This window comes from Uranotaenia lowii, chromosome 2 (assembly GCF_029784155.1).
Source record: "Uranotaenia lowii strain MFRU-FL chromosome 2, ASM2978415v1, whole genome shotgun sequence".
Classification (NCBI taxonomy): domain Eukaryota; kingdom Metazoa; phylum Arthropoda; class Insecta; order Diptera; family Culicidae; genus Uranotaenia; species Uranotaenia lowii.
This window is the reverse complement of record NC_073692.1, coordinates 152,473,135-152,496,721: the sequence shown is the minus strand read 5'-3', so window position 1 is coordinate 152,496,721 and position 23,587 is coordinate 152,473,135. Positions and strand designations below refer to the sequence as shown.

The following is a 23,587-nucleotide window of genomic DNA, read 5'->3' as shown; positions in this document are numbered from 1 at the left end:
GTTTTTCTACTGTTCCTTCCTCCATCCCACAGTAAGCTCTAGCTTGTTTCAGTTAGCTGTTCCTGTTGAGTTATTGCTTCATGGAGGATAAGATTACTCTCAGTTTTACTTCGTTCTTTGAGTGAATCACAGCCTGGACCTGAGTCTGCAATAAAGGTTGGTTAACGAGTCGATATTTTTTTTAAAAGGTTGATTGAAAATCAGTTTAGAAGAACCCTTCCAGGGAAGTTTTAGATAAGTTTGAAGGTCAAATGGAGCTATCTCAGAACTTTTTAAAATGTTTGAAATGAATTTGGATAGACAACGAAAATCAATAGTATAAGTCACAGGTGGTCAGAAAAAAATCCAAACCCAGATGGAAAATGGAATTCCCCCAATAACTGGAGGCAGTTGTTTAATTAGTTCCGAAAGTAAAAGGGCGATAAATTCATCATCAGTTGTCAAACCCGATATCGATCTGTTTGCTTCCCGCGATAGCTGACGTGGATGTTTTTATTTTCTTCCTGCCCTAGCCCTATAGATACAAGTACTAGTGGTGTCCCCATGCAATTTATGTAGTACCCATGTGGTGTGTCGAAACCACTCAGGGTATGGGGGGATGAATGCTGTCTACCCACCCATTGATTGTAGTATAACCAGAGTGCTTCTAATGGACTTCACCTCTAGGCTACCTACCCAGCCGCAGGACTGGAATCGTTATCAATGTGGCGTTCCAGCGCATTATCACCAGGTGCTTCTGTTGAAGACAACCAGATTTGCATTAATGTTTTTCGGTGTTTCAAGCGCTGTTGACGAGGGCTTTGCCGCTGACGTCACGCTACCGTTTTCATGCGGTGCTGCTGGTGAATATTGATTGCTTCCACCCACAGATGGGAAGGTTTTTTTTCTGGCATGGCATAACTTGAGTGTCAATGCTTAATGAAAAGCGTTTCCTTTTTGAAGAAAAGTGATTTGTTTAAGTTTGTGTGCTACCCAACCAAGCAGTGGAAATACAACAGGTGATATGTTTTATAGCAAATTTTATCCAATATCATGGTTTTCATGATCGTGGACCGCACTTTCCCGGAAGTGTTGAGACTTGCGCGGAGAAGTGACTTCCATTGACGAGAGCCGTCGACGGAGTGAGCTATATAACACACTGCAGAGAGGCAGCTGTATGGAGGTTTGGTATCAAATTTCTTTCCAAATTTTCTCCATTCATAAGAAAGGAGATTATTTTTTTTGCAAACGTCATCAATTCCGGGCAATCCGTGCTTCGATTTATAAAAGTGATTTTGTTCAGAAGCTTTGATAGAGTGATAGAATATTGCTAGAATGTGGCTTTTTGATCAATTCATGCAGGTTTTTTAAATTTTTGTTCCGATTTTCAAACAAATTTTAAAGGTGTCAAAAAACTACCAAATAACAACAGATTGCTTCTCATGGCTCAAGAACCAACATTAAAACTTTGTTACTTACATACATCTAAACAACGTCGCCACATTTAACTTTTTTGGTAAATTATCAAGTTATACCAAAAACATTGTTCTAAATTGTATAACTTATATTGGAGACCCTCACCCTTTCTCTATCTATCCGCCACATAGGTGGTAGACGTATCTAACAATCATATCAACTTTATCGTACTCAAAAGCCCTATCATAGCAAATTTGGTTCAATTGGTTGATAAGTCTTGAAGTTATACAACAAAATCATATATAGATAAGTTTTTGGGTTGTGCAATATTGTATCGGAGCCCCCGTTGTTTCTTCCTATATTCCCAATTCCATTGCAATGGAAGGATGGTGGGGTGTCAAATATCATACAACCATTTCTAGTATCTCATACTCTCATGCAAAATTTGGTTCCTTTTGCTAGAATTGTCTTCAAGTTATGCAATATAAAAATTGTATGGGAGCCCTACTTTTTTGTGACGATGATCAAAAGAAATTTTAAACAAATATTTACATATGTGCAACATCCCAGTAAACATGAATCGGCAGAGAGGTAACTCAAATCGACAGAGGGATCGCATCGATCTCTCTTGCGATTTTGCATCATCTAATCGGCAGAGAGGAACACACCATACGCGTGCCTTGGGTGAGTGACACGAAATAATCTAAGACACGCCCTCCAGAGAAAAATACGAAAACAACCCGAATCGTGTTTGTCTGCCTGGCTGCGAGCGAAGTCGACTGCTACGATTGAAAGCACGCATATAAAAAAACACGGAGATAAATGCAACCACACCGTATGAGAGTACGATTCAAACTGATTTCGCATGTACACATTCGTATTCGTTGCCTCTAGGTATCTCGGCAGGACAAACCGAATGAGAATTCTTGCGTTCTTTGGAGTGTCGCCGAAATTAACCGATTTATTCTAATTTCGGTGACTCAACTCTCAATTTTTTGCATGCTCTGTCGATTTTTGAGAGGACGCGCTTACTGGGATATAGCTTTTAACTTCAGATTTCTCAAGCACTAAGTGAATTTATTTTTCGATCACTGACTTACAGCATTTTTCCCTAAGTATGTTTTTTCGTTTTTTTTGTTAGATATTGATTTACTTTAAAACTAATGATTGTTGCTGAATATTGTTTATAAGTCACATTTGAGTCACGTTACAAGCTTTCAAAAACTATAAATTTTGTAAAAATCAGTTGAGAAACAAGAGAGTTTTAGTGAAAAAAGTTTTAGAAGTCATTTTACCCCCGGCGGCATAAATAGGTAGGGGAAAACTGTACAAGCCGCACCAGTTAAGCATAATTGCTATTTACAGCGATACCAATCATTTAAGAACCAAATTGAAAGTTTACGACGATTCATGGATCAGATTTACGTATTATCGAAAAGAAAAAATATGATAAAAACACGATTTTGACTATATTTTTGTAAAAAACTAAAACAGCCAGAAAACAAACCGCGGGGTAGAACGCCAAAGCTAGTGGACAGAACGTCCCAAACATGAAGGGTGGTAAGAAATGGAACAACGATTATACGGAATGTAATTATTGAAACATCGAATGTTTGACAACATGTTCATCGTATTTTTGTAAACTAACCATCCTTCAGCTAAAAGTCATTTAATGTTGCTAAACTTTACGAAAATTTCGCTATTCAAAATACACTTTTTAATATCCTTATATATAAAACGCCTTCAAATAGGCAACGAAATTCAATTTTTTGACTGATATGGTGATATCGCAGCAAACATGGCGGCCGATAATTTTTTTCGAGTCGAATATTGGTGCACCTTTTTAACTCGAACAAGGACGAAATTTGTAATAATTATGCATTGTTATCGTAATTTGGGAGTCAGCAAATAAAAAGAATGGCATTTTGTTTTGATATTCGGGTTTTCTCAAAAATTAACAGCATTCAAAATTTGAGCGTAAAACACGTGGTCTTGTGGGAATTCTGCCCCAATTTTCATATGAACGATTTTTGATAAAATTTTGTAGGAAGTTATTAAAATACAACAAAAATAATGTAGTCTTCCGAAAGTGCACATGAGTGGATCAACGATAAGCTGTAGTTTTATAACATTGCGCAGGCTGTTTTATCATAAAACCTTATATGTTACTTATGAAAAATAACAAGTTTCACGCTGATTCCATTAATTCTTCTGTTGCTAAGAACTGAATTAGTTTTTGTGAACTTTTCATCTTTTGAATGATGAAAAAGCTTGTTTGCTACAATATAAATGAAGAAAAACATCATTTGAAGCCGTTGGTTAGTGTATATTTGAGAAATAATGGCATCGGCCATCTTACCCCGCTGGTGCGTTTTGTACAGTTTTACCCTATACCACATACGTTTTTTGAAATTTACTAACTTTTTAAAAAACTACATGCATTATGAAAAAAAAATAGTCATGAAGAAAAATTTGCGATAAAACAATTATAATAGGAGTTTAAGTCATTTGATGTTCAAAAAATCTCATTTGACCCTCTCCGGTACGTTTAGTTTAAAAAAAAATTACCCTTGTCAAGGTACCTGACTTCACACTCGCGCCTAGCTTCGACGCTTTACCTAACTCCGAGATATTCCAACTTCAGGTTTGAAGTCGTCGTAATAGACTCTGACAGTAGATACTTTGGTTGTATGATGAACTCTCTAGTAGAACTACACTTTTCTCCAGAAACAGGGCTAACCCACATAGAACTCTTTTGTTCATAGGTCTCAGAGCGACAGACGACAGCGACAGATTTGTAGACGAGACAAGAGAGCCTGGACAAACTCCCTAGCCGAAGAGGGGGAAAGAGCCGCTGCCAATGGATTACTCCGATTACTTTATGACATTTCTCGCCGCCTCAGTGGTGCAAGGACTAATGCAAGAATGCCGCTGAAAGACCGAGCAGGTCAGTTATTGACCGATCGAACAGATCAGCTCAAACGATGGACTGAGCACTTCGAACAACTCTTCCGAGTCACGAATAGCGATGGCCAACAGAACCCGCAGCTTGAAGCGCCAACAGTAGGTCGCATAAATGGCGTCAACTCGGAAGCGCCCTCGCTGGCTGAAATAGAAGCGGCAATCAAAAACATGAAATCCAACAAAGCACCTGGGATCGATTGCATCCCTGCTGAAATGCTGAAAGTCGACCCTGCCCTGTCAGCACAAATGTTGCACCGTCTTTTCGCTGACATCTGGGATACTGCAACATTCGCGGCCGACTGGATGCAGGGTATCCTCGTAAAGGTCCCGAAGAAAGGAGACCTGACAGAGTGCGGTAACTGGCGAGGCATAACGTTGATCTGTACAACCCTCAAAGTACTCTGCAAGGTGATCCTGAACAGGATCCAGGAGAAAATCGACGCCACACTCCGACGGCAACAAGCTGGATTCCGATCCGGACGATCATGTGTGGACCACATCACAACGCTACGAATCATACTGGAACAAATCAACGAATTCCAGGACTCTCTTCTGCTGGTGTTCGTTGATTTCGAAAAAGCATTCGACCGACTTAACCATGAAAACATCTGGGCGGCTCTAAGGCGACGAGGGGTCCCAGAGAAACTAGTCCATCTCATCGAAGCACAGTATGAGGCATTTTCGTGCAAAGTCTTGCACGACGGTGTCTTGTCCGAACCAATCCCGGTAACTGCTGGAGTGAGACAAGGATGTATTCTATCACCGCTACTTTTCCTCATCGTAATGGATGAGATTCTGACTGGATCGATCGACTGTGCACCGAACCGAGGATTGCCGTGGAATCCTTTAACAATGGAGCAACTGAACGACCTTGACCTGGCTGACGATATTGTTTTGCTCGCCCAAACACAACCGGACATGCAGAGCAAACTCGACGACCTCACCGAAAGTTCCAAGGCAGCGGGTCTCAAAGTCAATGTCGGAAAGACCAAGTCGATGGAGATCAACACAGGAAATCCCTCCAGTTTCATGGTAGCTGGGCAACAAGTTGAGAAAGTGGAGTGCTTCCAGTATCTTGGTAGCCAGATTACGCCTGATGGTGGTACCAGGAAAGACATCGAAACCCGGATCAGAAGGGCCCGATTTGCGTTTGCGAGTCTCCGAAACATCTGGCGGTCACGCCAGATCTCTCTACGAACAAAAATCCGAATCTTCAACTCAAACGTCAAATCCGTATTGCTGTACGGGTGCGAAACTTGGTGCACATATGCGGTGACGACGCGAAAACTGCAAGTATTTGTAAACCGCTGCCTGCGGAACATCATCCGCGCTTGATGGCCTGGCAACTTGATCTCGAATGAGGAACTACATCGCCGGTGTCATCAAAGGGCGCTAGAAATCGAGATTCGGGAACGTAAGTGGAGATGGATTGGGCACACGCTGCGAAAAGATGAAAACGAGATTTGCAGAGAGGACCTAGATTGGAATCCAGAAGGTCATCGAAGAAGAGGCAGGCCCAGAAACTCGTGGCGGCGAAGCCTAGCCGCTGAAATCCGAAATGTCGACGAGAATCTTGACTGGGACCAGGTGAAGTCGCTGGCTCCGGATCGTCAACAGTGGAGGTCTTTTACCACGGCCCTATGCACCGGAGGATCGGCGCGGGATCATTAAGTAAGTAAGTCTCAGAGCGTTCGTGTGTTACCAACTCGGTAACATTGTTTTGTTTTTTTTTTATGAATTTATTGATGGGTTGGAGTTAGGATAAGAAATTGTAAATAGATAGACTATAAAGAAAACGGCGAAATTGAATTCAAACACGTGATGGACTGCGAAGTAGGCGAAACCGAAAAAGCACATGCGTTGAACTGAGGCGTTGCTTACGCTTGAACGCATCGACAACAACCACGCGTTCTGGAAGAACGCAAATAAGCAGCGATCATCGAGATGCGAGGTTTCTTGGTGAGTCAAAGCACATCACCAACTCTCTTGGTTCCCGGCAGTCTTCGAGGTAAGAAGTTCCCAGCAAGTGATCCGCGAAGTAAGCGAATAGTGAGAACGACGAACCTCCAAAACCGAGCCGAAAAAGCACCAGCGATTATCTTGACCAGAGCTGGTGTGTCTCAACCCCGAAGACGAACAGCCGTAGGAAGAGGAAACCGACGAAGATCCAGCACGGGCAACAACAACTCCCGTGCAGTGCGGGCAATCCCAAGCAGCGTGTTGGTTGGTTAGATTAGCCAGCCACTACTTATTCCATCCCATCACCGAAGACCGAGCGTGTGGTTTGGTCTGCTTAACCAAGGAGAGAGACCGAATCTACCAACCGTGCCGTTATTGTGGTGTACGGGTACGGTACCGCACTTCTCCCGCCCCACCGAGGTATCTCCAAACGTTGCGGCCGGTGCAACGTGTCGGTCCAGCCAATAGGTCCCATAGGCGCGTGTGTGGTTTGCCTATCCAAGCCCTGTAGAGAGACCGGATCGCCCAGCCGTGCCGTGAGCGTGGTGCGTCGTTCTGCGCCGCTCCTCCCGTTCCATCCAGGCGTCGCCCGGTCCGTGGCGACTCAGACGACCGCCCCAAAGGTCCAGCCCCGCAACCATCCCGAACCCCGTGTGCTTGAATTGTGACATTGTGACATCCCATCGAGAAATCGCCGAATACACCAGATAAAACCAAGGTATTTATTTTACTAGGAATCCACCCATCCGAAAACTCCCCCAGCCTAATATACGCCCTGAGACCCAGGAACAAAAGAGGCCTTGAGCGCCCAAACCCGTTGTAGAAGAAGGAGCTACAAGAGGAAAAATAAAAAAAATATTATTGATATTTCACTGATCACTTACCTTATTCTCTATATATCCCTATTTTCCAACCTTTTTAACCGGTGCAAAATCGAAGCAATCGTAAAAAGAACCTAAAAGAAAAACAAGGACATTAAGAAAACTTTACCTCATAAACTACTTACCTTCCAATCGCCAATCTTCTCTGTTTACAAAATTGTTGTTGTTGGTACCTACAGTTGTCTTTTTTCAATCAACGCACTCTTTGATGACGAGATAGACCGGTCATTATGCGAAACAAAACGGAAAAAAAATCATCAAACCCGAATCAACTGTGGTAAAGAGCGCTACTGAAAAAAAAGAGCTTGGGTATTTTGAGTGATAACCCATTTAGTTAGCCTGTAGTAGTGCTGTCTGAAGTAACTCATTCGAAGAACATACCAATACATCTGAGAAAATATTGATGAGGAATGAGAGGAAAAGGAACTTCAATCTTAAAACGACTTTTGGTGCGGACGGTCTGTTTTACCAAGTGCGGTGAAATTTTCTCGTTCGACATTTTTGAAGATTAAAATCCGGATAGAAATGGACTACGACACCCGTTAGTCCCCGTGGCTTTAGACCAGGGACTGGGTGTTGCTGGGCAGCCCCTTCTGGGTTGACCCGTTCCTGGGGAAAAAGCAAAGTTTCACGTGAAGCTGAGGCAACTTTCGGACGGCTATGTTCTTTAAAATTTATTGAATTTACCTGTCGTTTATCTCCAGGACTTCTGGGATGGTAGTTTACAGCAGGAGAACGTAGCTTAGGGGATGATCGGGGATTGAGTTCCCTAGCGAGTGATTGCCTGTGTTTTGAAAGAAGGTGCTGGTTAGTTCTCGTAATACGGACAAATGACGAGGCATTCAAGAGCCAAATGTGTTGTTGCCGCCGTGAGACGTACGTGCGTGGAGTAACAACTGCTTGAAGCCGATGGAGGCGCTCAAGAGGGCTCAAATACTACCTCGAGGGTTTCTCGCTTACTGAGCTATTTTGCTGGTTGTGGTTGTTCGATAAAGCAGTCAAGAGTGGCTCGTATTTTGTACCATGGCTATTGGTTTCCACGGTGTTTTTTTTATTGATTGATAACCCAGGTGGTAAAAAATATTTACGGATTGCATTTCAGGGCACGGAGAGCCACCGCGTCTCCCCAGTATGCTACTGTGGGTCAATGGGTGCAATTAGTCTACTCTAGAGTCCACCCGAGGCCCTTGGCCATAATTCCCATCCGGTCCTGCAACGAATGCTGTACCCGTGAGGGGAGACCAAGTCCGCGCTTGGCTTACTTGATTTCAAGTCAAAACTCCAGCAAATCCCTGCCTCTTGTTACGGTTCAAGACTAGGGATCTCTCCTATGACGACTCGAGGTCCGACCTTTACTCGTAGCTCGAGGCTCGCTTGGTTGCCACAACTATCGTGCGCTCAGTCTGTGTTCGAGACCACTGCTAGAGACCAATGACCTTTACTTTTACGACTTGAGCTTCGCTTGGTTTGGCTCGAGACCCTTTCCTCTTTGCCCATCTGTGTACCGATCGAGAGCAGCTTATCCTAGACACGCGCCTGTCACAGCACACGTCCGGGGTTTCACGAAACTACTCGGATGATTTTCGGCAAAGACCTCAACCTACACCGTCTCGAATGACTCCCTAAGAGTTCGACTGCGAAGAAGGTAAAGTCCTATCCTGTCAACTTCCGTCGTAGGGAGCACGTCAACCCAGATACTCCGCGTTTGTGGAGGTATCCTACAACTGGGCAGCTCGGCATATGGAGAAGGTAAAGTCTTATCTTTGTATGCTTTACTGCTAGGATCGGACGCACACTATTCGAAGACCCCCAGCCGAAAGGGCATTTTTTCGACCGTGGCCCGGTCTTCCTCTTTCCTTTGGCTTGCAACTTTGGGACTGGTAACCCTAGGTTTTTTGCAAGCCGTGTGCTGAATTGAGAGCAGCTTATCCTAGATTCGCGCCTGTCGCAGCATACGTACGGGTCTTTAAAGCTTACGACTCAGATGAATTCTGACGCGGCTCATTCGACGGCAACGTGAGATCTCTCTACCCGAGAGTATTCCGCGGCGTGAATACTCTGCTCCCTACGAGCTCGACTGCGGAGAAGGTCATGTCTTATTCCCGCAGCCTCCGTCGCAGAGGGCGCGTTCTACTGGTTTCCACGGTGTGGTGAGACCATCTCTCTAAGTAGCTGGAGAAATAACCGAATCGGTGAGAACTTAGGTGTGCGGCTTTAGCATAACAAGCAGGCATTATCGAACGATGCTGGATGTCTGATGCAATTCGACACGACTATATAGTCCACAGTTTTAGAATTGCTTGCAGAGGCGTCCTACCTCTTCAACGAGCGAAAACAGAACGCCTACTGGTACCTATCTTTTTTGATCGCCTTTTCAGCAACTCTCATCAAATCTACCAACCACCTTTAAATACACGGTTAGACAAGAATAAACTTTTCAAAAGAACACTGCACGTTTGTGCAGTACCTACCTGAGAGAGGTTAACAAAAGTTAACCACACCTTCTTTTTGGGATTGTCGGTAGCTTCTTGTTTGTAAATGGCTCGACCCCTTCATCTTACAACGTTGGTGGTAGTTCGTAAACTTGTGTCACCTATTCTCAACTGTGGTGTAGGACTGTGGTGTAGGACTGTTCTACACCTCCTCTTCTTGCTGAGCATCAGTCTGGGTACAGAAAAAATTTCAGCACCACTACCGCACTCGCAAAGGTTACCCATGACATTTATAGCGGTCTAGATAAAGGAGATTGTACAGTCATGGTGCTTGTCGACTTCTCTTTGGCGTTCAACTGCGTCAATCATCGCCTATTAAGAAGTAAATTAGAAAACGAGTTTTTCTTTACAAGCGAAGCTTCAGATCTCATTTCATCCTTTTTGAACAGTCGTTCACAAATTGTACGTTTTGGTACGAGCCTGTCAACTGACCGAGAGCTCATCGATGGCACTCCACAGGGTTCTTTTCTAAGTGCGCTTCTTTTCTGCCTGTACATCAATAGTCTACCGAACGCTTTGATGAAATGCCAATACCATCTCTACGCAGATGATCTACAGCTCTACATCTCTGGCTCTATTGGCGAAGTAGACCACCTCATCGAGCAAGTTAATCAAGATCTGACAAGAATCGTGGAATGGTCCAATAACAACTGTCTCGTACCGAATCCGAAAAAGACCCAAGCCATTGTGTTCAGTAAAACCGGAACAATTGTGCCGAACGTGGAAGTAGTTTTTAGAGGAAAAGTTGTACCACTTTCAACCTCAGTCAAGAACCTTGGAATTTACATGGACGTCAACCTCTCATGGACCCAGCAAGTGAATGACGTCGTAGCAAAGGTTTTTGGTACCCTCAGAACCTTTCGTCGTTTCTCTTCCGTACTATCTCGACCTACTCGCCTCAAACTGGTTCAATCCGTGATAGTTCCTTTGCTGACTTACTGCGACATTATCTATTATCCTGGATTAACAGCTGCTCTCAAGAAGCGACTAAATATGTGTTTTAAGTCAGCTGTACGGTTTGTTTTCAACCTCCGGGGCAGAGACTCGACGCAACGCGTTCGGAAACTCATCCTTGGTCACGAGCTGGACTTCAACTATCAACTCCGAATATGCTGCTTTATGCGACAAGCTTATCACAACATTCTACCAAAATATGTTACCCAACATCTGCAAAGAGGACGTCAAGAGAGGACCCAATGTTTCATCATTCCGAGGCATGGTATATCTGGAAGGAAAAGCGTGCTTGTTTTTGGGGCGTCGCTCTGGAATGGAACGCCTATCTCCGTCAAGGAAAAGCCCTCATATGACACATTCATAACCACATACAAACTCTTGCTGCAATAGTCACCTTTTTTTTCGTTTTGTCTCCTTTGTTAATTTAAATTACCTCCAATACTTGTTTTTGTTTGATTAGTTTTAAATTCATTGTTAGCTTAAAATAGTGTTTATTCATTCCATTGTTCTATTTGCTTTCCCACTGAAATCTCCTTGACCTGATACAATGTAACTTTACAAAAAGGTTATCGTCACTGAATAAAGAAACAATTACAATTACAATTACAATTACTTCTAAAATATATCATAACACAAATTTTAGTTAATTTTCAACTCCCCTTTCTTCTACTTATCAGTAACCCCTTCGACTTCTATCAAGAACACAAACAATCAAGATGTTTTAGCAACTCAGGAGATTTTTGAACTCAATAGTTGTGAAAACCCTTTTCATTAATTTTAAAAGAATAAAAAACTTTGTTACACAATAAATAAGTAAAACATTCGATCCAAGTAGCTCGGCTAGTGTGGATGTCATTTTTTCACTACCGTTTTCAAGTGAAATTTTTTCCAAAAAAATCGAAAATTGGTTGTTTTTATAACGTATAAAGTGCAGTTTTGTCACATATCGTGGATTTTCCTGCTGGTTCGGTTAACAATTGCCGTCCCTCACAAGCCAAAAACTGGTGCGAGGTAGTCACCGGCTCGCCAACAGCAGCAGATTGGCTGCCGTTGTCATCAACACCACCAAGGCCATCGTTATCAAAAGGGTGCTCTTTGTTCGCTCTGAACATACGGGTTTGCGTACCGAGGAGGGCGTTCCGAGGATTCTGGTTCTGATTGCCGTAATCGGGATACAAGGAGGACCCAGCATTTTGCTAGACGTCGCCATCTTCAATCAACGAAGGACGACTACGTGGTGGAGACGGTGCCGGACACTAAACTGAATAACTCGCTAAGAAGTGCTTGCAAGTAATCTTTATTTTATTCTTTTTTCACTGTTTCTTGTTTCTATTGTTTCTCTTTATTTATTTTTTGAACATTGACTGCTTCGCTCATATTTTTGACACGGAAGGCATTCGTGCCCCCGCTCAAAAATATGAGGGAAGGCGGGGGGTTAAACCCACCAACTGTGGATGATGACAATGTCATCAAAGAGAATGAAGAGCATCTGGAGGATTCGCCTGATGCTGGTCCTTCAGGTATTAATCTTTCTCGGATGGATGATAATTCTGCATCATCCACAGTTGAGAGTAGAGCAACCCGTCTCCGAACCTACACAGATGGTTCAACTTTTACTGGGCCTTGGGTGGTTTTTATCCGGCCCAAAAAAAACGGTAAACAGCTTAACGTGGTACAGATCACCAAAGATCTGGCGAGGTGGACTTCCGTGGCCAGTATAACAAAGGTGCGACCAAATAAATTGCGCGTTGTAGTGGCCAACCGGAAAGCTGCTAATGAAATTGCTACCAGCAATTTCATAAATTTAGAATACCATGTTTACATTCCGTCTCGAGACGTAGAGATCGAGGGTGTAATCACGGAAATGAGTCTGAATGCTGATTACGTGAAATCCAACGGCGTTGGTAAGTTTAAGAGCCTTGATTCGGCTTCGGTCGAAATCTTGGAATGCCGTCAACTCAGTACTGCCACCGTCGTGAATGGAAACAAAGTGTACTCACCTTCAGACTCATTTCGTGTTACCTTTGCGGGTACCGCCCTCCCTAATTACGTCTTGATTGACGGAATTTTAAGGCTGCCTGTGCGGCTCTTTGTGCCTCGACCGATGCAATGTAAAAATTGCATAAAATTGGGACACACTGCGTCACACTGCTGCAACAAGACGCGTTGTGCCAACTGTGGGGAGACTCATGGGGAAGGAGCGTGCTCAGCAATAGAACAGAAATGTGTCTATTGCGGGGGCTCACCCCATGATATCTCCTTGTGTGAGGCATTTAAGAGTCGCTGGGACAGTCAAAAGCGCTCTTTAAAAGAACGATCAAAACGTTCTTTTGCCGCCATGTTAAAGGGCGCGGCGCCTCCGATCCAATCTCAGTCCACCAACATTTTTTCAGTGCTGCCAGTTGACACTGACGACACTGACTCAACTGATCAAGATCACCCAATTCTATTTGTTGCTAACTCCAGAAAACGAACAAAACCTGCTCCCAAGACCCCTAAAATTCCAAAGAAAGTTCCTACATTTAGCTCCCAAATTGACGTAAGACAAAAACCGATAACTTCTGCAAAAGAAAATGTTGTCCCTCCTGGATTTTCCATGAAGTTTGCATCCCAAAACAAACCTGAAGTACCGGAAACTTCTAAAGCTCCAAAATCAAATGTAGTTTTATCAGACCCAACTGCTCAATCGGGACTGTTCAAGTTGTCTGATATCTTAAATGGAATTTTTTCTTCTTTCAATGTATCGGAATCGATCAGGGGCATTGTGACTTCAATGCTGCCTGTGGTGAAGACATTTTTGAAGCAATTGATGCAAACTTGGCCCCTTCTTTCAGCGTTTATCTCTCTTGATGGCTAATTTACGCCGAGAGGTCGGAGATATCACTGTATTACAGTGGAATTGCCGTAGTCTAATCCCTAAACTGGATCCGTTCAAATTTCTTCTGCATGAAACTAATTGTGATATTTTTGCTTTGTCCGAAACTTGGCTTTCTTCTCAAAACGATATCTCTTTCCACGATTTTAATATTATCCGCCTGGACCGTGACGATTCTTATGGAGGGGTGCTTTTAGGGATCAATAAGCGCCACTCATTTTATAGAATCCACCTTCCTTCGACAGGTGGAATTGAAGCTGTTGCATGTCATACAACTATAAGAGGTAAGGACTTATCCGTTGTCAGTTTGTACTGGCCTCATAGAGTTGCAGTGGATCGAAATCACCTAGAGGACCTGTGCTCAGTGCTTCCTGAGCCAAGGTTGATCCTGGGTGACTTCAATTCGCATGGAACTGTCTGGGGAGAACAAATTGACGATAGACGTTCTAATCTTATTTATGGCATTTGTGACAGTTTCAATTTAACAGTTTTGAACACGGGTGAAAAAACACGAGTACCTAAACCTCCTGCAAGACAAAGTGCAATTGACCTCTCACTCTGCTCAAGTTCACTATCATTGGATTGCCAGTGGAAGGTAATCCCTGATCCCAATGGTAGTGACCACTTGCCTATCAAAATTACAATCACCAATGGGGTCAATACTTCAAATTCAACAAATATGGCATATGACCTCACAAGACACATCGACTGGAAAAAGTACTCGGACGCAGTCGTTTCAGCCATTCGTTCTGTGGATGTTTTACCTCCTTTAGAGGAATACAGCTTTCTTGCTCGAATGATTTATGATAGTGCTGTAAAATCTCAAACGAAACCCATCCCAGATTCATCTGTTCGTCGAAGGCCTCCCAATCCATGGTGGGACAGTCAGTGTTCCAAACTTTACAAAGACAAATCGAACGCTTTTAAAGTTTTTCGGAAACACGGAACCCTGGATAACTTCAACACGTATTTTTCTCTTGAGAAACAATTCAAAAACCTGATCAAGGGGAAAAAACGCGCGCATTGGCGTAATTTTGTGGGAGGTTTATCGCGGGAAACATCCTTAAGCACTTTGTGGAATGTGGCACGTAGCATGCGTAATCGTTCTTCCACGAACGAAAGTGAAGAACATTCGCATAAATGGATTTTTAACTTCGCGCGGAAAATCTGTCCAGATTCCACACCTGTGCAAAAAATCATCCGAAGTGTGCCTCCGAATAGATGCGATCTGGATTCCGGCTTTTCGATGGTAGAATTCTCACTTGCTCTCCTTTCTTGTAACAATTCATCTCCAGGAGTTGATAAAATAAAATTTAACTTGTTGAAAAACCTTCCTGATGCCGCAAAATTTCGCTTGTTAAATTTATTCAATCAATTCTTGGAGTTTAACATTGTTCCCGAAGATTGGAGACAAGTGAGAGTTATTGCTATCCAAAAGCCTGGAAAACCTGCGTCTGATTTCAATTCGTACCGTCCAATAGCGATGTTGTCTTGCATTCGGAAATTGATGGAGAAAATGATTTTATTCCGATTGGATAAATGGATGGAAACAAATGGTCTCCTTTCGGATACTCAATTTGGGTTTCGCAGGGGCAAAGGGACGAACGATTGTCTTGCTTTGCTGTCTTCAGAGATACAAATGGCGTATGCAAAACGTGAGCAAATGGCATCAGTGTTTCTTGACATAAAAGGAGCTTTTGATGCAGTCTCAATAGAGGTTTTGTCAGACAAGTTGCACTCCCGGGGTCTACCTCCTCTTTTGAACAACATCTTATACAGCTTGCTTTGTGAGAAACATTTGAACTTTGCTCACGGAGATCTTACAATTAGAAGGATCTCTTATATGGGTCTCCCGCAAGGTTCATGTTTGAGTCCACTATTGTATAACTTCTACGTAAGCGATATCGACAGTTGTCTCTCTGAAGGCTGCACTCTAAGACAACTTGCAGATGATGGTGTAGTATCTGTTACAGGAGCTACAGAGTCTCATCTGCTCGGGCCTTTACAAGATACTTTAGACAGATTGTCAACCTGGTCTTTGGGGCTTGGGATTGAGTTTTCTCCACAGAAAACGGAGATGGTTGTTTTCTCTAGAAAGCGTAGACCTGCTCAGCCTCAGCTTCAGCTCCTAGGCAGAACGATCACTCAATCGAGGTGTTTTAAGTATCTTGGGGTTTGGTTTGATTCCAAGTGCACTTGGAAAGCTCACATTGAGTATCTGAAAGGAAAATGCCAGCAAAGAGTTAATTTTCTCCGCTCAATTACCGGCACCTGGTGGGGAGCTCACCCTGAAGATTTAATTAAGCTATATCGAACAACTATTCTTTCAGTGATGGAGTATGGCAGCTTCTGTTTCCAATCGGCCGCCAAAACTCATCTCATTAAACTCGAGCGTATTCAATACCGTTGTCTCCGTATCGCTTTGGGTTGCATGCCTTCAACTCATAACATGAGCCTTGAAGTTTTAGCAGGCATACTACCACTGAAAGATCGATTCAATTTATTATCACTCCGGTTCCTCATCAGGTGTGAGGTCATGAACCCATTGGTAATTGATAATTTTGAAAGGCTACTTGAGCAAAATATTCAAACTAGATTTATGTCTATTTACCATATCTTCATGTCAATGCAGGTTAACCCTTCTTCGTACTGCCCAACTCGTGTTTGTAGCCCAGACTACGACAATTCTTCTGTCCAGTTTGATTTGTCTATGCAGCAGGAAATTCATGGAATCCCGGTCTCGCATCGTCCTCTTCTGATTCCAAGAATTTTCGAAGCTAAATATAGACACGTCGATGCTGATAAAATGTACTTTACCGATGGATCACTTATAGACGAAACAACAGGTTTTGGGGTGTTCAACGAAATATTTAGCACCTCTCACAGTCTCCAGTCACCATGCTCTGTATATGTAGCGGAGTTGGCAGCTATTCCCTGCGCTTTGGACAGTGTCGCTTCCCGGACAGTTGGACACTACTATATTGTAACGGATAGTCTGAGCTCTGTTGAAGCAATCCATTCGATAAAACCGGGAAAGCACTCGCCATACTTCCTCGAGAAGATACGGAATAATTTGAGTGCTTTATCAAAACGTCGCTTTACCATCACCTTTGTTTGGGTTCCCTCTCATTGCTCGATACAGGGTAATGAAAAGGCTGACTCTCTGGCAAAGGTGGGGGCGATGGAAGGCGACACGTATCTACGTGAAATCGTCTTCAACGAATTTTACTTTTTGGTTCGAAGAAACTCTCTTGTCAACTGGCAGCGCAAATGGGACGAGGATGATTTGGGTCGGTGGCTCCACTCGATTATCCCAAGGGTAAGCCTTAAACCCTGGTTTAATAGATTGGACCTGAGTCGGGATTTTATTCGTATATTTTCCCGTCTCATGTCCAATCATTATTCCTTAGACGCGGTACTCTATCGTTTTGACATTGCTGGCAGCAATTTGTGTGGTTGCGGCAAAGGTTACCATGACATTGAGCATATTGTTTGGTCGTGCGAGGTCCACCTTGTCGCCAGAACGAATTTAATAGACTCCCTTCGGGCCCGAGGAAAACCACCTAACGTTCCAGTGAGAGATGTACTAGCTGTGCTAGATTTGGACTACATGTTTGAAATCTACTCTTTTCTAAAAGCTATCGATCTTCGTCTATAATTCTATTTTATTTTCATTTTTCCCTTTCTATCTTCTTTTTTCTTCTAAAAAAAGTGCAAAGCCAAGAAAAAGATTGTAAAAACAAAAAAGCGAGTTTGGCTCCTTGAAACTTAATTGTATGAGCCGTTTCAAATAAAGAATTATAAAAAAATAAGTAAAAAAAATATATTAACCCTAAAATCATCTGATGCTATTTAATTCTCTCTCTCCAGCAGAATTCAATCAGGTGCACGGCTCACCCGGGTGAGCACCGTTGAGGATGTATTTGTTTTTGGTGTTGGCCACGCTGATGGTCGCCAGCTCCCCTGGGGCACTGGGCTACCTTTCGGCGGGCTTGAAAGACCAGCTGCTGTCGGACGTGCTGATGCGCGAGATAGTCGACCGGATGGGCAAGGACATCGCTGAGGCGGCCGACTCGTACATCGACCCTATGGACGAATTTCCCGGACGTCTGGCTCTGATGGCTCGGGCCAACAAGGATCTGGAATCGGAGCAGTTCGATTACGATGCTTTGCTGGATGGAAATCCGAATCCGTCGCCGAGGGATCAGGAATATCTGCAGCACAGCTCGCTTTGGGGGCACCAGTACGTTTCCGGAGGTGCCGGTGAGGGTCCGCATCGTCCGAAACCACAAGTGAAAACCGATGCTGGGTTGCCGGCTTATTGCAATCCGCCGAACCCGTGCCCGGTAGGATACACCGAGGATCAGGGATGTACCATGGACTTCGAGAATACGGCCGCCTTTAGCCGGGAGTACCAGGCCAATCAGGACTGCATGTGCGACGGGGAGCATATGTTCAACTGTCCCAGCCAGCAGCAAAACGAAGCCGGAACGCAAATGGACTCGGATCTGGAGAGCTTCATCGCCCGGCAGTTTCACACCCAGGAACACAAGAGCTTGGTCGCGAAGAAGTTTCACGTGAAGAAGGTAATTTGAGTGAATTTCATATTATTCAGGTATAGATTCAAAAAAAAAAAAATAGAAACGAGTGAAGGAAGAATTTAAGAGAGAGTAGAGAGTAGAATGTAGAGAGTACAGAGAGTAGAGAGCAGAGATTCGAGAGTAGAGAGTAAAGATTAGAGAGCAAAGATTAATGAGTAGAGTTATATAGGAAGCAAAGTGTAGAAAATAGAAAACAGAGAATAGTGAAAAGAGAGCAGAGAGAAGAAAGTTGAGAGACGATAGTAGAGAGTAAAGAGTAGAAAGTTGAGAGAAGATAGTAGAGAGTAGAGAGAATAGAATAGAGAGTAGAGAGTAGAGAGTATAGAGTAGAGAGTAGAGAGAAGATAGTCGAAAGAAGTGAGTATAGAGTTGAAAATAGAGAGTAGAGAGTAGAGAGAAGCGAATATAGAGTACAGAGTATTGAGTAGAGAGTAGACAGCAGAGAGTAGAGTGGAGAATAGAAAGTAGATAGTAGAGAGTATAGAGTAGAGAGTAGAGAGTATAGAGTAGTGAGTAGGGAGCAGAGAGTAAAGAATAAAAAGTAGAGAGAATAGAGAAGAAAGTAGAGAGTAGATAGTAAAGATTGCAGCTAAGAGAGATGAGAGTTGAGAGTAGAAAGTAGAGAGTAGAGAGTAGAGAGAAGAAAGTAGAGAGTAAAGAGTAGAGAGTATAGAGGGTAGAGAGTAGAGAGTACAGAGGGTAGAGAGTAGAGAAAAGAGAGTAGAGAGTAGAGAATAGATAGTTGAGAGTAGAGAGTTCAGAATAGATAGTTTAGAGTAGAGAGTAGAGAGTAAATAGTAAAGAGTAGAGAGTACAGAGAAGAGAGTAGAGAGTAGAGAGTAGAGAGTAGAGAGTAGAGAGTAGAGAGTAGAGAGTAGAGAGTAGAGAGTAGAGAGTAGAGAGTAGAGAGTAGAGAGTAGAGAGTAGAGAGTATAGAGTAGAGAGTAGAGAGTAGAGAGTAGAGAGTAGAGAGTAAAGAGAAGAGAGAAGAGATTAGAGAGTAAAGAGTAGCGAATAGAGAGTACAGAGTAGAGGATAGAGAGTAGAGAGTATAGTAGAGAGGAGCTGATAGAAGACAGAAGAGAGTAGAGAGTACAGAGGGTAGAGAGTAGAGAAAAGAGAGTAGAGAGTAGAGAATAGAGAATAGATAGTTGAGAGTAGAGAGTAGAGAGTTCAGTATAGATAGTTTAGAGTAGAGAGTAGAGAGTAAATAGTAGAGAGTAGAGAGTACAGAGAAGAAAGTAGAGAGTAGAGAGTAGAGAGTAGAGAGTAGAGAGAAGAAAGTAGAGAGTAAAGAGTAGAGAGTACAGAGGGTAGAGAGTAGAGAGTACAGAGGGTAGAGAGTAGAGAAAAGAGAGTAGAGAATATAGAGTAGAGATTAGAGAGTAAAGAGTAGCGAATATAGAGTACAGAGTAGAGGATAGAGAGTAGAGAGTAAATAGTAAAGAGGAGCTGATATAAGACAAAAGAGAGTAGAGAGTAGAGAGAAGAGAGTAAAGAGAAGAGAGTAGAGAGAAGAGAGTAGAGAGTAGAGAGTAGAGAGTAGAGAGTAGAGAGTGGAGATTAGGGAGTAGAGAGTAAAGAATAGGGAGTAGAGAGTATGGAGTAGAAAGTAGAAAGTAGAGAGTAGAGAGTAGAGAGTAGGGAGTTGAAAGTAGAGAGTAGAGAGTAGAGAGTAGAGAGTAGAGATTAGAGAGTAGAGAGTAGAGAGTAGAGTGTTGAGAGTAGACAGTAGAGAGTAGAGAGTAGAGAGTAGAGAGTAGAGAGTAGAGTGTCGAGGGAAGAGAGTAGATAGTAGAGAGTAGAGGGTAGAGAGCAGAGAGTAGAGAGTAGAGAATAGAGAGTAGACACTCTCTACTGTCTAGAGTAGAGAGTAGAGAGAATAGAGTTTAGAGTATTGAGTAGAGAGTAGAGAGCAGAGAGTGGAGAATAAAAAGTAGAGAGAAGAGAGAAGAAAGTAGAGAGTAGAGAGTCGAGATTAGAGCTTAGAAATTGAGAGAAGAGAATAGAGATTAGAGAGCAGAGAGTTCAGAATAGAGAGTACATAGTAGATAGTAGAGTGCACAGAAAAGATAAATGAGTAAAGAGAGTAGAGACCAGAGGGAAGCGATAAATGAAAAAAGAGCAGTGATTTTTTAGTCTTTAAGCTTTTTTCAAGGTGTAAAAAGGAAAATAGACAATTTCGTAAGAGGTTTTCAATGTGTTTCTTTTAAATTAATTAAATGTATTTTTCAGCATAAATTAATTAAATGTATTTTTCTGCATTTTTCAGAGCTCCAACCCATTTCTTCAAGGCGAGAAGCTTCCGATAGCGGCCAAGAAAGGTCTTCATGTAAAGCACTAAACAGTATCCAGCTCACACTGGAAAAGAGTTCCAGTTCTATCAAGAAGAACTGATCTCATACATCCCGTTGCCATCAAATTTTGAGAAGACAAGTCCCCCATCTAAAATCTTTGAAGGAAAATGCCAACATCTCCAATGAAAGTGACCAACTATAGGGCAGCCAGCCGCTCTTAGCGTTCTCATATGGAAATCCTCTTCGGATTTTAGTTGAGAACTTCAGTAGAACATTTTTGGAGGCATCGGAGACTACTGGAAGACTAGGATTCACGTGACGGAATTGGACACTCTCTTCATCTGATCGGGTACTGATGGCAAAACAAATCAAAAGCACACGAAAAAACTGAAATCTGAATCCGGACTACGGCACAAGTACATCTTAGGTATTTATATATTCACAGATGTGTTGTACATTACGATCAAACTTAATCACGGCTAGAAGATGAAAAAATATTGAACTCTAACATCTGTTTCGAAAAATTTCCAGGAATATCTACTCTATGATTTATCGGATTAGTTGAACTTTGAAGTTTTTAGGGAAATGATACATTTTTCCCCGTTAAGTTTCTTTCTTACTTGCCCCCCAAATATTAGAATGTAAAGTAAATTTCAAACTATATCAATACTTTAATAAAACAGTAAATTATCAAACGCTACTGGTGCACGCTGAGAGAGATCTCAGATGAGACGATGGATTGAAAAACATTTTATCCAACTGGTTTGTGGAAAAAAAAAACATAACCGTACTCTTGTTCTTAAAATATCGTATTTGCCGGATAGTATATTAAATGTACCACAGTTTTACCACTTCAAGTGATATGTTTATCCAATAAATGATAAAAAGCCGCCAATCAAGAAAAAAACGCAAACATAAGTTGAAAAATAACGTCGGATGATAGAGATACATGTGAATGGAATCATGGAATCAATGAAGAGTAGTTAAAAACACTTGAATTCTTTTCATTACTGATTTTGAAATTTAAAAGAGAGGATATGACATGCATAAAATAAAAAAAAATTAAAGAAGCCCCAAATTCTGTTATGCTTCCGATTAGTTGCACCAACCAAGTTGCAGTAATGCTGAATAAAGCCCAGATCAGCTCAATACGAACTGGAAAAAGCTTTCAACAGATAGAAGAACCTGTATTTTCGAGAACCAACTTAAGCGCTGACAAATTGTAAGCGTTACGCTCAGCTTTTTCTTCAGCGCAAAGCACACGTTTTCAGTAACGCATGAATGTCATGCAAGTTTTTTCTTTGCTTTGGCATATGGGTTATTATGAAAAAAGAATCGGAAGCTTCGTCGAAAGAAGAGAAAATAATTTTATTCGGGTAACAAACATCAATCAAGGAAATCTGGTAGCTATGAGCAACACCCTTTACAACCAAAAATGTAGAAATTTGTAAAAAGCTTCATCTTTTCAACATTTTCTGTATAAATAGAAACAAAAAAAAATGGACATTAATTTTTACACTCAAATCTCAATGTAAATTCATATAAAACTAAATTAAACCAACAATAAAATTGTAATAAAGGTTACAAGGCATGAATGAACTGTCTTCACACAGAAAGTGCAAGGAAAACTCTTTATACAAAAACAAAACATCAACAAATCGACTGTCAAACTAAAATCAAGATAATGTGCAAGAACAACAAAAACCAACAGAGAAACATTACAAGAAAAGTGAAAAAAAACGACCACAACCAAGTCAACTCAAACGGACTAGAAATTTGACTATAACTTCTTCGCGCGAGTGTGTATGTTTGGGAAAACAAAAAAAACTGACTGGTGGTGTGAAAAGAATCATACAACAATGTGTGTTTAGGTGCCCAATAACAATCAATCCAACAAAAAATCCATTATGGCAACCAACTCAACTGTCAATTTAATCTTAAAAGTGGAATAAAAAAGACAAATTTCACACCGCGAGTCAGTCGAGAACGTACTTATCCAAATAACAAACAAACTAACAACAAAAATGAAAAGAACCTACACCATCTAAAATGAGCCAAAAACTAGGAAGTCAGGCTTGAGCAAAAAGTGTGTTTCAAAACCAAATCAAACAAACGGCTGATGCTAACTCTTAAATTGTATCAAATAATCAGACAATATAAGACACGGAAACAATGCCAAACGAAGAAAGAGGGCGCAGTTTGAGCAAAATATGTACAATTGAAATTTCCCAAAACAGAAAGAAGCATTTACATCGATTAATACTAACGAGAGAAAAAAAACTCTCATCAAATCAGTACTTGATATCTGTTAATGCTACAAAATAGCTTGACTTAAACAAAACCAATACATTGAATGTGGAGCAAAGCAGTGCATTGACAACAACCAACTGGAGAGAAATCTTTGAATCCACTAAAGAGAGCAACATCTATGTCCTATCGTATTTTCCACGAGAAGTATTATTTCGAATGAGTCAACAAATGTTTGGTTCCTCGAAAAACACCCCCATTTTAAAACTTAAAAATTTATTATTTTCTAACGAAAAACCAAAAACACATAACGTATTCTTGTAACTAAGAGAAACAATCGCAGAAAATGAACAAAAAAAAATTATAAGTATTACACTTAAAGTGCAGTCACACACCAACAAAACACACAACAACTTCAAAACATACACGAACAAAAACAAACAACACAACTGCGTTGCGACAGGTGCATAAAAATATATTTCTATTTATCAGAACCTTGTCGGTGAAATTCAAAACAGATGAAGTATAATTATGTAAACTTTTAATCTATCTCAAGCAAGTCAACACACAATTATATACATATACAGTACACGTACCATATTATATCCTTACACAGAGGTATAGAGAAATAAATATTAAATCACATGAGTGTAGTATTTCCGCATATGAGCTTGTTTATATTTGTTAAGTAGGGGTTTATCACACTAGACTGAGTCGATTTGGGGTCATTTTTGAATTTCTGAAACCTTGGGGTCTTAAAAGCTTTGTTTCGGTTCAAAACTCATCCATGATTTTTTGTTACTTCGTATCTTATTAGATAAAAAAGTTATTAGATGCATAACAGGGGTATGTCTTTTGGCATTGAAAAACAACAAACGCAATTGACATCACTGCTCGATGTCTAGCGATGTATTACATGAAA

At 41.7% G+C, this 23,587-nt stretch overlaps 1 protein-coding gene across 2 annotated transcripts; it reads left to right on the top strand.

Moving 5' to 3' along the window:
* On the top strand, positions 1–23,329 carry LOC129744822 (neuroendocrine protein 7B2-like). 2 transcript variants are annotated; one of them, XM_055737544.1, is made up of 3 exons: positions 1–156; positions 17,394–18,106; positions 20,394–23,329. In XM_055737544.1, exons 2-3 carry the CDS (start codon positions 17,438–17,440, stop codon positions 20,463–20,465), a joined length of 741 nt encoding a protein of 246 aa, XP_055593519.1. In that variant the 5' UTR covers positions 1–156; positions 17,394–17,437; the 3' UTR covers positions 20,466–23,329. The 2 variants fall into 2 exon arrangements, with proteins under 2 accessions (XP_055593519.1, XP_055593518.1); XM_055737543.1 differs by having other exon boundaries at positions 8–156; positions 17,391–18,106.
* Positions 23,330–23,587: the final 258 nt, after the last annotated feature.